The sequence below is a fragment of the Sorex fumeus genome, unplaced genomic scaffold (genome assembly GCF_029834395.1).
Source record: "Sorex fumeus unplaced genomic scaffold, SorFum_2.1 ptg000151l, whole genome shotgun sequence".
NCBI classification, from domain to species: Eukaryota; Metazoa; Chordata; class Mammalia; order Eulipotyphla; family Soricidae; genus Sorex; species Sorex fumeus.
Window position 1 is genome coordinate 4,307,180 of NW_026606208.1, and position 14,428 is coordinate 4,321,607.

Consider the following 14,428-nt stretch of genomic DNA (forward strand, 5'->3'; position numbering starts at 1 on the left):
ATTTATCCCAAATTACGATGATTGAGAAGGTATGCACTAGAGCCTACTGGAGGGAGTGTTGAATGTAATATTAATTTGATTGTAAGTAGTATTTCACTCTATTTAAGCTTACAAACACAGGGTGATTTGAGAGTATGAATAATGGAATAATAGCATATCACATATATATGTAACAGTGTAGATAGGGGTAATAGCATGTAGTCATTGTCTCTAGATGCATAAATGAAGCTGTAAAAGTGCCGAAGACAGACATAGCATCAAGGGGAAGGGCAGATGAGTCCTGGCTACGAGTCTGAGCCCCCTGGCAGAAACGCAGAGATATTGCTCTGAAGAATGTCAATGTAGAAAAGACTCTTATCAGGCCTGCTAGAAAAGACAGTTTCACAGGGATGTAAGAGGTGTATTGCCCCCATAAACGGTATCTCATCACTCTACGTTGTTGGCTAGAGCCAAGGCAGAAGAAATGGAACTTCACCTTTAAAAGTCAATGAATAGGGGCTGGAGCAATAGCACAGCGGGTAGGGTGTTTCCCTTGCACTTGACAGACCCGGGTTCGATTCCCAGCATCCCACATGGTCCCCCGAGCATCGACAGGAGTAATTCCTGAGTACAAAGCCAGGAGTAATCCCTGTGTATTGCCGGGTGTGAGCCAAAAAAGTCAATGAATATTGAAAGCCTAGTTCTGACAGATAATGCTTCGATACTCATTTCGTTTCCTTCTTGTCCTATAGGCTGCACTCCCTTCCACAATGGCCTCCCTTGCTGCAGCAAATGCAGAATTTTGCTTCAACCTGTTCCGAGAGATGGACAATAACCAGGGCACTGGAAACGTCTTCTTCTCTTCTCTGAGCATCTTCACTGCCCTGGCCCTGGTCCGGCTGGGCGCGCGAGGCGATTGTGCTGCCCAGATTGATAAGGTCAGTTGTGGAGGTGCCACCGCCCATGGCTTCAGGCACTCGGCATGACAGCAAATTGTTTTTCCCCTAGAGCCTTACTCCAATGGTCCCTGGAAATGATAACACATACCTTTAGTACTGTTGGGCTCAGTTCTTCGGTATTTAGGTGCTGGTCTCCCCGCCCACAGTCCTCGGATCCTCATTCTTGAGTTCCACCAGCTCTGGCTTGAAGCTGGTTGAATCAATGAATGGATCTATGCATGTGACACCAGTGGCTCCCAAGGAATAGACCCTTAATTAGTCATGGATTTACAGCATAATATTTTCCCAAGCGTTTCCTACGGAGGCAGCAGCAACACCTGGAGAATCTGTTGAGATGTAAAAGTTTGGGCTTTACTCCAGATTCAAATGAGTCAGAAATATTTTCCCAGGACCAGCAATGTGTTTTATTTTTTAAATAAACTCTCCAGGTGCACATGAAAGCAGGGATCACTGCCTAAGACATGTGGATGAGAAAGAAGTCAAAGGAGAGGCTAATGAAGTCCCAGTTTAGGTGCAATTTAGGAGACATGGACACCAATGACATATTAGCAATTGCAGAGAGTTGCCTGCCTGGGTCCTCATCACAGTGTCGCCCACACCAAATTCAAAATGCTTATGAACTCACCTGTGCATGTCCCTGAATCAGACAGCGTAGCCAGTGACGGGTCAGGCTTTCCTCCCCCGGGAGCTAATAGGCCACATAGCAGGTCCCAGCTCCATCTGCAGACCTTGTGTCTCTTTCTACTCACAAATGCCTCTCCTTATTTTAGTTCATAGATGAGAGCTGGCCTGAGAGACCCTGGTGTAACCATCTCACCCAAGGACTCATGGAGAATTATTTGCATAGATAATATAGTTAGATATATCACGTAGATATATTGCATAATATATCTCTGTGACTAGAGTCTTAGGGTGCCATTTTCTCAAGAACTGGAGTGGTTCACTAGTCCAGGTCACTGAGCATTTCACACTTAAGCTCCTGAATAACCAACCACTGACAACCAGCTCAGAGTCCGGCTCTGGGATGACTCTGTGAGTCTTACCTTAGCTTGAATTCATACGCTGGAGTAGGTAATAACTCCAATGGGTAAAAGGGGCGTCAGTCCTTCTCTCTGATAGTGAATGGCAGAGCTACAATCCAAACGGAGTGAGAGGATTCTAAGCAGGGCTTCTACCCCTCACTCTATTGACACTTAGGCTCAGACAAATCTTTGTGTTGGGGGCTGTGGTCTGTATTGTTTGAACTTTGTTAGAGTTCTTGACTTTCCCCCCTTTAAGTACCATTGATGTCTCTCTCCAGTTATAGCAAGCAAGTTTATCTCCAGAAACTTTCAAATATAACCTGCAAGACAGAATCACTCTCCCTCCAACACCTCACATTGAACACCTTTTACTTTATTTATTTATTTGTGAATCACCATGAGATACAGTTGTAGACTTACAAGTTTTTGTGCTTGGGTTTCAGTTATACAATAATCGAGTACCCATCCCACCACCAGTGCCCATTCTCCACTCCTACCAATCTCACTATCCCTCCCACCCCCCATCCCCCATTCTACCCTGCCTCTGTGGCAGGGCACTCCCTTTTGTTCTCTCCTTTTGGGTGCTGTGGTTTGCATAAGAGGCATTGGGTGGCAATCATGTTCGGTCTAGAGTCTACTTTCAGCATGCTTCTCCTGTCCTGGGCGGATCTTCCCAGCACCCTTTATTTGGTGCTCCCTTCTCCATCTGAGCTGCCTTTACCCCTAGAGTGGAACACCTTTTATTTAAAATTACAAGCTGAAACAGTACAAAGTGTATGATTGTTGAAATAAAGCCAGTATTTTGATAAATGTAGAGCCTTTGAAAAAAATCTAGCAGCTAATATAAAGGGATGAATTCATTCATAAAAATACATGTCTTTCTTACAGCTAAGTGAGGCAACTGTTTAGAGATAGAGCACTGGGAGTTAGATTAGATCTAAATCCTAACCTTAGGAGCATTAGTTCATCTTTGTGGGACTCAGAGTCCTCACCTATAAACTAAGGGATTTCTTCGATGGTATGCGATTGAAAACGTTTTAAAGTGGTTCCTTTATGAATCACTTTAAAATGGTCCCTTCAGTCTGTGGCACAAAATGCATAGGGCTCATACCAATAATGGCACTTTGGCACTAAAAAAAGATACAGCTATTTACTATTAAATGATTTCTAGGCTGTTGTCTGTGGCATTTTCTAACACTTTTCTACCATGTAAAGGTCTGGTAGACCAGGGTGAAAGTTCACAGAAGGTGGGTAATAATGACTCCATGAGTTGACACCCTATTAAATCCTGCTCCTTCTTACCATTGATTACTACATGTAACTTCTGTTATTACAAATTCCTATAGGAACCACACAAGAGAATAAAAAACGCAACTATAGTTAAATATTTTTTTAATTTAAAATTTTTTCAACTACTTGAGGGGCTGGAGCGATAGCACAGCAGTAGGGCGTTTGCCTTGCGTACAGCCAGCCTGGCCGAGCCGGGTTTGATTCCTATGCCCCTCTCAGAGAGCCCAGTAAGCTACCGAGAGTATCTCACCTGCACGGCCAAGCCTGGCAAGATACCCATGATGTATTCAGTATGCCAAATACAGTAACAACAAGTCTCACTATGGAGACGTTACTGGGCCCACTAGAGCAAATTGATGAACAACGGGAGGACAGTGTTTGTTTGTTTGTTTTTCAACTATTTGTACAAATGTTCATTCCTCTGAAAATTATCCTTTCAGAAATGAATTTTCAGCTTCCCTCCCGTACTAGCCCAGTTAATGTCTCACTGTAACCTGGTCCTTGACAACTCATATTGTATATAATGTGTGTATATTAGAGAGAAACCCAGCCTGAACCCATTTCAATGAGATTTCTAGCTTCTCCATAAGATGCTTTTCTTTAAGTATCACTATGGACTGCTAGTCTCTTACATTTTGATGCTCAGATCAATGATCCCTTTGAGATTAGGAGAAAGCTCTATAAATGTGTCATTTTAAAGCAATACTTCAATAGGACTCTTCACCATCTTTCCTTTCTGACAAGATCTTCTGGTTTTGTCTTGACTTTTCCTGAGTCTGAGGAGGCTCAGCTATACACTATGAGGTCCTTGTTTCTTTACCAATAATATTATCAAGATAGTATTAGATAGTGGTATTAAAGTCCAGAACTGGCAGGTGGGAGAGTAAATGAACTTAAAACTCCATGGAACCTCCTCTCCTGTGGAGTGCGGTGGGGAATCCATATTTATGTACAAGATCACATGTTCAGCTCAAGCATTTAAAAATATTTAATATTATTGCATTTTATCTTCTTTTTATATAAGAAGCTTTAATATTATCCTCCCCTTTCTTTTCTCTCATGTAGCATTTCCACTGGAACGTGTCAAATATTTTTTCTACACCATGGTTTCATATCACAATACTATTTGACAGTTATACAACTTTGTATTTTCTAAAGCGATATTGGGTTTTGCCAGAGGCACTTAAAATAATCATCATGATATGGGAATAATTTGAAATAAGAGGGAAAGAGTTAGAATTCTGGAGAGCAAACCATCATTCAAAAGATTTTTCCACAAAACTATTTGTATCTTATTCAAAATAGAATAGCCCAAGGATCAATATAATTTTTGATACTTATGTCTTATTTGGTTAATTATTCCTCCCTCACCAGTTTCAAAAATCTGGAACTGGACCCTCCCACCCTAAGACTCTCATTTTAGGAAAGAAAGAGACAAAGGATCACCCAAATTCAAGATTGGTGGACACGGGCTGATGGCGACTGGTGCTCTCTCACACTCTCTCAGGGAGGCAATGACTTCCGGGGGCAACACCTTCTATTTCCATTCTGGAGACACTGAGAGAGAAGCATCGTCTATTTTCTAGCATCAGTATTGCAAAGGAGTAAGAATGAAAATAAATGAGAGTGATGTAGACTCATGCTGTTCTTTCCTCCTCTTCTTATAACAAAATAAGCAATTCCATTGAAGTGGATGTTCCTTGTTGAACTTTCTAATGACATGCTAGCACTTCATTGTTCACTCATGGAAGGAGGCTAAAGGAGCATTTACCCATGGTGAGAGTGTTACTTAATGACAACAAATTGACTTTAAAACTTTGAAGACAATTGCTTAAGACTTGAGTCTATGCAGTGCCTCCTCTTTCTATCCATTGGGAAGAGATAATGAACACATTCTTTAGGACATTGGAAGCATTCATGCTTGGCTCAGGACACAATGAGGGAGGTGACTTACAGTTTTCATTCTCCACAATAGCATGGAGCTGGGAGAGAAACAAATGACACCTGGGCTGTGTCCAGCGTGATGTCTTGATGCCTGCGAGGACCCCAATGGTAAATTTTAAATTGACCCCTAATTCATATCTCAAATTCATTTTGCCTAAGGTCTCACCTCATCTCGTGTGAATTATTATTTTAGATTAAGAAGCTGTGAATAGAAATTGAGGTAGGTTTCATATCTCTGTGACCAATTAAGATCAGATCTAAAGAAGTTGCTATTAGTGAGGTAGCTGAAGCTGTGGAGTTAAAAGTTTTTCACAGAAGCACTGGTAGCCACCTTGTCTAGTTTCCTTAAAGCCCTCCCCAAATCTCTTCAGCCAGGTTAGAAAAGTCTTTCATCCTTGGTCTTTGCTCCAATTCCTTACTGACATGGCAAAATTCAAACATAAGCACAAATGGGTCCCCCAAAGTCCAGAAGCTAATGGAAAATCCAATCACTGAGATTTTTGGAGCCACAACAGGGTCATCAACATAAACCTCCATCATCTGACACTTTTATTAGAACTTTCATACATTTGGTCGGAGGAATGTAAGTTGCACGAACTCTGGGTTGGCACAGTGTATTGTTTATCTATGCTGGAGGGGTGGGGTGGGATGGCACAAATTCAGTTTGCCTTGAATAGTTGCGTAAGTGACTGCCTATATGCCATACACATTCTATCTCTCCATAATAGAAGAGTCATTTGCATTCAGGTCCTATAGAAATAAGAACCCAGTGAGAATTGATAGAGAGTAGTAGGAAAGTCAAGACCCAGCCTGGGAGTCATTGATGAAGTAATGGAAATATGAGAACCATACTTTTGAAAGAAAACAACTAAAACCTTTTAATTTTAATCAATTCCAGGAGCATAAACTTCAGCCCTCAAGTTTCAATTTGGTTTATATGTAAAATTTCCTAGATATTCCATTTTTAACTCTTTTTCCAAGCATAGAAAACCTTGGTGCCTACACAGCACCCGTCTTTGCCTCCTGTTTGACTATGCAAAATTTTCACCTAACAATTCTCCTCCTTTTAATCCTTTTCCAGATTTAATTTGTAAATAATTATAAATTGCTGCTCTTGAATGACCAAACTAAAATAATCAAACGCATTTCATTCTGTACCTATTTACTTACAAACTCTCCCAGTCTGTGTGCCTTCCTCATGAACAATCTGTATATCAGTCAAGTCAATCAGGACCTTGAGAGCTTGTTGGGAGGTTCTAGCAGGGGAGCCCAGCCACTCATTTACCCTCAACAGAAGACCGGCCCATCTCTTTTTGTGGAAGGCCGCCCTTCCAAGCAGCTTGACAGGAACGCACATGGAGGGGTGAAGGAGTAAGGGATAACTACCTAGCCTGCCAGAGCAGCTGAGTCAACTCTGGAGATCAGTGGTGTGAGATGTTGCAGCCAGATAGCCCTCACAGCCTTGTCTAGTCCTACCTTCTCTGTGTGCTAATGAATAAACACTCCAAACTTACTCTTAGTAATGAAGTGGCAGCTCCTCATTCTCTAACTGCATTTTTTGGGAATAGGGAGAAAGGAGAGAGAAAGAGAGAGAGAGAGACAGAGAGACAGAGAGAGAAAGAGAGAAGGAGGGGCTTCCATGTGCTGCTCATGAGTTCTAAGGGTCCTGCTGGAGGGCTCTACCCACCAGTGCTCAGAGGTCTCAAGGGCTGTACCTAGTGATGCTCAGGGAACCATGGAATGTTAGGGATACAACTGGGACCGACTCCAAGGATGCCATGTGCCTTATTTCTTTGTCCCCATGAGCTGCTAACTTCCTTTCTCATTCTACAGATGCTCCACTTTAATCCCATTTCAGGACGTGGAAACTCTTCTAATACTCAGGTAAGGACAATATGCTCTTCTGGAAAAGAGACTGTGAGACGATCCTTAGAAAAATGAACAGGTCACCAATTGAGTGTCAATAATGCTATCGACTCTTTTACCTTTTTTTTGTGGTTCCGGTGTTTCATGTCAGAGATCTCACACATGCCAGACTTATGCTCTGAAACACATGTCCAGTACTCACCATCCTTATTTTGTTATTATTATTTTTTTAATTTTTATTAGTGAGACACCATGAGGCACAATTGTAGACTTACATATTTTGTGCTTGGGTTTCAATTATATAATGATCAAATACCCATCCCTCCACCAGTGCCCATTTTCCACCACCACAGATCCCAGTATCCCTCCCACCCACAGCCCCCCATCCCCCCTCCCTCTGTGGCAGGGCATTCCCCTCTGTTCTCTGTCTCCTTTTGGGTGTTGTGGTTTGCAAAAGAGGCATTGAGTGGCAATCATGTTTGGTCTATAGTCTACTTTCAGCATGCTTCTCCCATCCTGGGAGGATTTATTTTGTTATTTTTAAATTTAATTAATTCATTCATTTTTGAATCACCATGAGATACGGTTACAAAACTTTCATGATTTTCATGATTGAGTTTCAGCCGTACAATGATTGAACTCCCATCCCTCCACTATTGTACATTTCCCACCATCAATGTCCCCAGTTTCCCTCTCAACACCCCCTCCCCACCCCACCCCCTGCCTCTATGTCAGGCACTTTCCACGTTACTTTCTACTTTTAGGCATTATGATTTGCAATACAGATAGCGAGAAGTCATCATGTTTTTTTTAAATTTAATTTTTAACTTTTTCTCTCCGTCCTTTAAAAATAATGATTGAGAGCTCATTATGCATATCCCACATGCAATAAAATTAAAACGTTTCCACCACTTTCCTTCGTTGCTATCATTGTTGTTGCAATGACTGGGGGCTGCCCAGGTGTCCTAAGTTGCTGAGACTTTCCCAGGTTCTCAAATACAATATTTGATAGCAAACTCACGAATTGTAATTCATTCATTCATTCATCATCCTGTTATTCGTCGATTGCCTCGAGCAGGCCCCAGTAACGTCTCCTTCATCCTAGCCCTGAGATTATATTCAAGGCTCTTTAGGAGAATGAGACCCATCATTGTTACTGGTATTTGGCATATTGGGTACGCCACGGGGAGTTTGCCAGACTCTGCCCTGTGGGCAGACTACATTCGGTAGCCTGCAAGTTTGTCCAAAGTAGGAATGAGATAATAAGATGTCATAAAAAGATGTCCTGATAAGATGTCCTTGGCGCTGTGTAATCCCATCAACGGCCAAGACTCAGAGACTATAAAATCCAGCTCATGAATTGTAAGTTTACCAATATTTTACTGGTGTGTTGGCCAGATTTTAGCAAGAAAACAGACCATGAGCTTTGCTTTATTCTTTGATGTTCATAGCTAGCTTATATTGGTAAAATTAACTCGTCCACACTATTAGTCAAATTAATAGTATTCTGGTAACAAATTTAAAATTCATTATTTTTATTTCAGCAAGTCCTTGAATTAGCTTTTCCTAGCAGACACTACTATGGGAAAAAGTGAGAGGTCACAAATTTAGGTAACATTGTTTGCTGCTTTTTGAGACTCAATTTTTCATCTTTTAGGGTGCTTGAGGGGTATTCCCAGCTTTGGGGTCATTCCTGTTGGTGCTTGGGGAAACCATACAGTATCCAGGATAGAATCCAGACCTCAGCACGCAAAGCATGTGCTCAGCTCTTAGCATATCTTTGCAGTTCAAGAACAGATTTTAATATATATTTTAAATTTGAAATAACAGGCAGGACTCCAGTCTCAACTGAAAAAGGTTCTCTATGATATAAACTCATCCCACAAATATTATGATCTCCGCATCGCCAATGGTCTTTTTGCAGAAAAAGTGTTTGACTTTCATAAGGTAAGTGCAGTCTCCCATGTTAGAAGGTTATTTTTACTCTATTTCTCACCTCATCATTTACAGAAAAGTCTGTACCCTTTATTTTTAGCCACACAGGCATAATTTTTCTCCCTTTTGCCACTATGAATTATGTGCCTGGGGTTTCAAAATGCCATCACCCCGTTTCTCAAAGTATGCCTGGTTTCTTCACGGAAGTATCGTACATATCCAGGTCATCACGCAGACAGGTCCCAGAGAGAAGTCCCCTGGCAGTGATGTCGGGGTGGGATTAAAGGTGGGATTAGAATGGCAGGAACCAGTGGCTGATTTAGGATTGCTCTTGGATAATAGGAAAGAGTTTATCTTCTTTCCCTCTGAGGTTGGAGCCCACTGCGGTAGACTTGGTCCTACTTCTTCATTCCCTTTCTTCTAACTCATGCTTTTTTATCTCTCCTTCCAGCAGTTATTATTATTATTGGTATTATTATTTTTTTCACCGGTTGAAAAGTTTCTAGTTGGAGACAAAGCCAGGTACATCCTGCCATTTACAGAGGAGCTTCTCAGCCTTGGCACAGAGGTGGGGTGGGTTCCCTTGAGGTCAGCAAGCTCAGTTTAGTAATTTGATAAGAGTGTTTGTGTTGATCACTGAACACAGAGCTTGCGCACCAGTAAACCAGAGTGATGCAGAACTCACTCCAGATGCTCCTACCCGAGAACACATGTTTATCACTGACCACAGCAGCAGCTGGGTAGTATCCTTCAAGCAGGCACTGTGCCCACTCTACTGACAGTTTGCTCTCTCTCCCAGTTCTTCTCTTCGTAGACTACTAACACGCTCTGTCACGGAGCCTTATATGGGCTAATCTCCACTTGTGTCTTTGCCAGCTCTCTGTGTTCCACCCACCACCATTGTTTCTTCTGTCATCACCCACTCAAATTCTTTGACCCTCCCAAGTCCTTTTGCAACTTGTCAATCATGAAGCATTAAGTCACCTGAGTTTTCAGTCATCCCAAGAGAACCCCACAGGAGTTTATAGAGACATCCCTGGATGTTCAGCTCAACACTTGATTTCTTTATTCCTGTGCCTGTAAGTGTGTCTCTGTAGGGTCAGCCAATTATTTTATTTAGTCTTATTGTTTACTCAGATTCTTTAATTTTTGGTCACACATGGTGGTGCTTGGGGTCTACCGTCAGTTTTATGCTCAGGGGTTGCTCCCAGTAGTGTTTTGGGGACCATGTGGACCCCAAATCAACCTAAGTTCTCCTACATGCAAATCTTGCACCCAGTATTTTGAACTCTAATCCTGGCTGATTTAAAATTTATTTTTTATTAAGGTGCTGTGATCACAAAATTATTCATAATAGTGGAGAGCCCGGCAAGCTACCGAGAGTATTCGATATGCCAAACACAGTAACAACAAAGTCTCCAATGGAGACGTTACTGGGCCCGCTCGAGCAAATCGACGATCAACGGGAGGGCCTTTACCTTTTTACCTTACCTTAGTGTTTCAGGCAGAAGTGTTCTGACACCAATTCCACCACCAGTGTCAACTTCCCTCTGTCCCTAGGACCTGCTCCCCTTACTCGGACCCTGATTGGCTGTTATAAGTAAAGTTACGTGTCTCTTATCCTACTACCTATACCAAATTTCCATTTTTGAGGTGTGATTAAAAACATGGAAAATAAAGACATTGAAAAATTTCCCTCCAAAACACAAGTTAATGATTCTAAAAATTTGATAAAAATTTGGTTATCATCAATTATTTTCCATCATTCAAATAAGTTCAAAAATAATTTATGTTTTTATATATTTTGTTTTTATAAACTTTTTACACTCACATCTGTTATGGATAAATTTATTCATGATAACTCAAAATTATTATGAGAAGACTCTAACAATGTATAAATTGTCTTTACAAAAAGCATACTATTATCAAATACTTCATCACAATCTTTGTTATTTTGTTCTTTCCTTTTTGCTCCAATCCATGACAATAGTCACTGGATCAGACCTCCATATATTCTTCAACCCTGTCACCTTTTGGGTAACTTCATTGCCCCTGTAGATGTTTCAGCTTCCTTTCTCACAGTTTCTTGCTCTTTTTCTTCTTTTAGTAACTGATACTTCTTTTAGTAACTGATACTTCTTTTAGTAACTGATACTCAAGACATACCCTGAAACTCATCAATACCCAGAACTCTTCCACTTCTAAAATCTACACTCCCATTCTGTGACTACATTATTGTAAAAAACTATGCACGCAGAAGGTTGTGTGTTTGCTGGCTCTCTGGACGGCTCTATCTTACCGCCAGCGTTCGGTGACCTAGAGCTGCTCTGTATGGCCTGGATCGGGAAGGCTGTTGGCTAAGGGCAGATGTAGGAAGAGATGAGCGCCAGGCTGGTTGATCTTAGCAGCAGTTAATTACCAGAACTTTATCCCATAGAAAAAATTTATGTTATGGTTCTCTCAAGCACTTGTTCCCCTTGCTAGTCTCTCCGTGGTCCATCTTGCAGCCCTGCTCTCTCCTCTCTCCAGCTCTCTTGTCTCTCCAATCCCCTTGCAGTCTGGGCTGACACTCCACCCAGTCAGGTAGCCAAATCAACATAAGAAAGCCCTTCCTGAGGGCCCATCTAAAAAGTTTTCTAAAGCCCTTCCTGACTGCCCAAGGGCAAAATACCTCCTAAGGTGTTTTTCTCTTTTCCTCAGTTCAATAAATATCAACATATCAATACTAGCTATTTTTGCATGGACACAGTAAGAGATGACATTGAGACTTGTAGGGCAGCTCTCCTGGGAACATCTTGCCACAGACAGACTACAGAGCTCAGGCCAGATTAATCATTCCTAACCCTAGCAGGGTCCAAATCTAGTTCTTACTTTTTGGATCATGACAGCATTTGTCCATGACCAAGCTCTTAACTTATAGTTAGGCATTATGGCGCTTTGTCCAGGCGCATCTCGATGCCAGGGTAGCACATGCCTTACCTGCTTGCCCTGGTTCCATCCAGTCCCTCGTTGGGACCCTGCTTTGGGGGCACTAGGAACTGAGTGCAACTGAGTTGAGAAAGCAGATGCCCAGGAATTGAAATTATCACTGAGAGTCACATTACAAAAGCATGTCTTGTGTCCATACAAAAAGGACATTGCTCTGAATAAACTATGCAAAGGACTTAGGGAGAAGAGAAAAAACAGTATTTACAAGTCAACATGATGTCGGTGGACCCCATGGGTGGCTCACAAGAGTCGGGAGGAGAGAAAGATGATCACTTTCTCTCACTCCGCCTCTGCCACCCGAGTCTCTGGGTAGGCTAGGATTGGTAAAGTCTGCAGTGAGCACCTGCTCTGCAAGAGCCTAAGCCCCGCCAGCCCCACAAGGTGGCCGTCAAGCCACACCTGAAGTCCGCTTGGTCTTCTTGGCACGGGAGTTTATCCCCGCCACCCGATTACTTGGGGAGCCATGGACTCAAGTTGGGGAGAGAATTTGCTCTTTGCAGGAAAGGAGAGACCAGTCCCAAGCCTTACCCGGAGTTTCTAGGGTTCTTGTCTCGCTCGCAGAAAAGAATTTCAGGAGTAGACGAGCAATGAAGTAACAGATTTTATTTGGAGGCTTTTGGAGAGGGAGAGAAAAGGATAAGCAGATGAGTGGGGGGATGGAGAGTAAGAGAGAGAGAGTAATGCGTCCAGAGAGAACCCAGGCTTCTCCGAGGGTGGAGAGAGCCCCAAATGGGCTCTTGAGCTGGCTCTTATAGATACTTCTGACTCAGAATGTTCTGGAATCTCCTTGGGGCTGGGTCGCTGGAGTTAACCGGATTGAAAGGGAGGTTCGAAGAACCTTCGAAAAGGAGGAATTTCATGGGGAGGAGGCCCATATCTTTAGGGTCTGGGGATGGTATTATCAGGTCTTTGTTTTCTGTATCCACAAGGTGGATCAGTCCTAGAATTCTTCTTCCATGAAACTTTGTTAATTCAAGTTTCATCACCAAGGGCCTTTCCCTATCTTCCTGCCTACATCAAACAGAGCACAAAGAAGCTACAAATAAACACAGAGGAATGAGAGCACTGTGATGGGAGCAACCCAACAAACCTAACCTACCCGAGGCTATGCAGGAAGGACAAAACAGTGTTATCCTACACATTATCTCTTGCTTTTACTTCTCTCCTTATTTAATCCCCACTCTACTGCCTGCTTTTAATAGCGCATACATTCGCTCTAAACACACATTTTTCTAAAGATTTTTTTCTTTTGAAATCTATCCTATGTTTCTGTTTTTATTACCCTGACGATAGCACTGTAGCACTGTTATCCCGTTGTTCATAGATTTGCTCAAGTGAGAACCAGTAATGTCTCCATTATGAGACTTGTTGTTACTGTTTTTGGCATATCGAATAAGCCACACGGGGAGCTTGCCAGGCTTTGTCGTGCTGGTGGGATATTCTCAGTAGCTTGAGGGGCTCTCTGAGAGGGACCCCGGAATCGAGCCCGGGTCGGCCGTGTGCAAGGCAAATGCCTTACTCGCTGTGCTATATTTTCCAATGTATGGAGCATACTATCTTATTTTTCACCTTCTTTCCTTCCACAGCAGTTGCAGTTTGGCCTCTAGCTCCTTCTCCCAAAACTGCCTTTATCAAGGTTAATATTGATAAAGTTCCGAGCCATAAAAACTTGAATCTTTATTTTATCTGTACTCAGCACTACTTGATGCTCCTTGGGACTTTCTTCCCTTCTGGTTTTCACGGTATTGGTTTCTGGGCTACCTTGTCCTTTGTTTCCTTTTAGTCTTCCTTATCTATGTTCCTCTACTCATCTCTAATATTTTATGTTCTTTAGAGCTCATCCCTGAAGTGTCTTCCATTTTCACTCTCCCTGGAAGAGATGATCTACTTGGAGAGTCTATAGTTCCTTGACTATTCAAGTTTCCCAAGCTCCATAACATTCTTCCTCCCACCTCCAAGCCACACACATCTCTGTCCTCAGGTGTGAATGTGCCGATTCTTAACACTCCCTCTTTCCTCATCCCAGCTCTCTGTCTCTTGCTTACTTTCAGGGAATGATTCAGTTTTTCCTTTTTCCTAAAAATAAATTTCATTGGTGAATACCTATCGGATCTTCTTTTTTAATAAGAAAATATTTGAATTACTTCAAACTCACACAAAAGTTGCAAGTATTATTAAAATAACATTCTCTCTCTCTCTCTCTCTCTCTCTTTGCTTTTTGGGTCACACCCCGCAATGCACAGGGGTTACTCCGGGTTCATACACTGACTGTGCTCAGGGGACCATATAGGATGCTGGGAAACGAAGCCAGGTTGGCCATGTGCAGGGCAAACACCCTCCCCACTGTACTATGGCTCCAGCCCCACATTTTCTCTTTTTTGCCTGAACTATTTGAGATACCTTATCACATTTGAATAACTTGATATGATTACTAAAATGGTGACA

General features: G+C 42.2%; 1 protein-coding gene across 1 annotated transcript in view; it reads left to right on the forward strand.

Moving 5' to 3' along the window:
- Window positions 1-749: 749 nt before the first annotated feature.
- The window catches only part of SERPINB7 (serpin family B member 7), a 28,577-nt gene continuing 14,898 nt past the window's right edge, over window positions 750-14,428 (forward strand). The window contains exons 1-3 of the mRNA XM_056106988.1: window positions 750-917; window positions 7,028-7,078; window positions 8,891-9,007. Coding sequence (XP_055962963.1) covers window positions 750-917; window positions 7,028-7,078; window positions 8,891-9,007 — 336 coding nt within the window. The remainder of the gene's footprint in view (window positions 918-7,027; window positions 7,079-8,890; window positions 9,008-14,428) is intronic.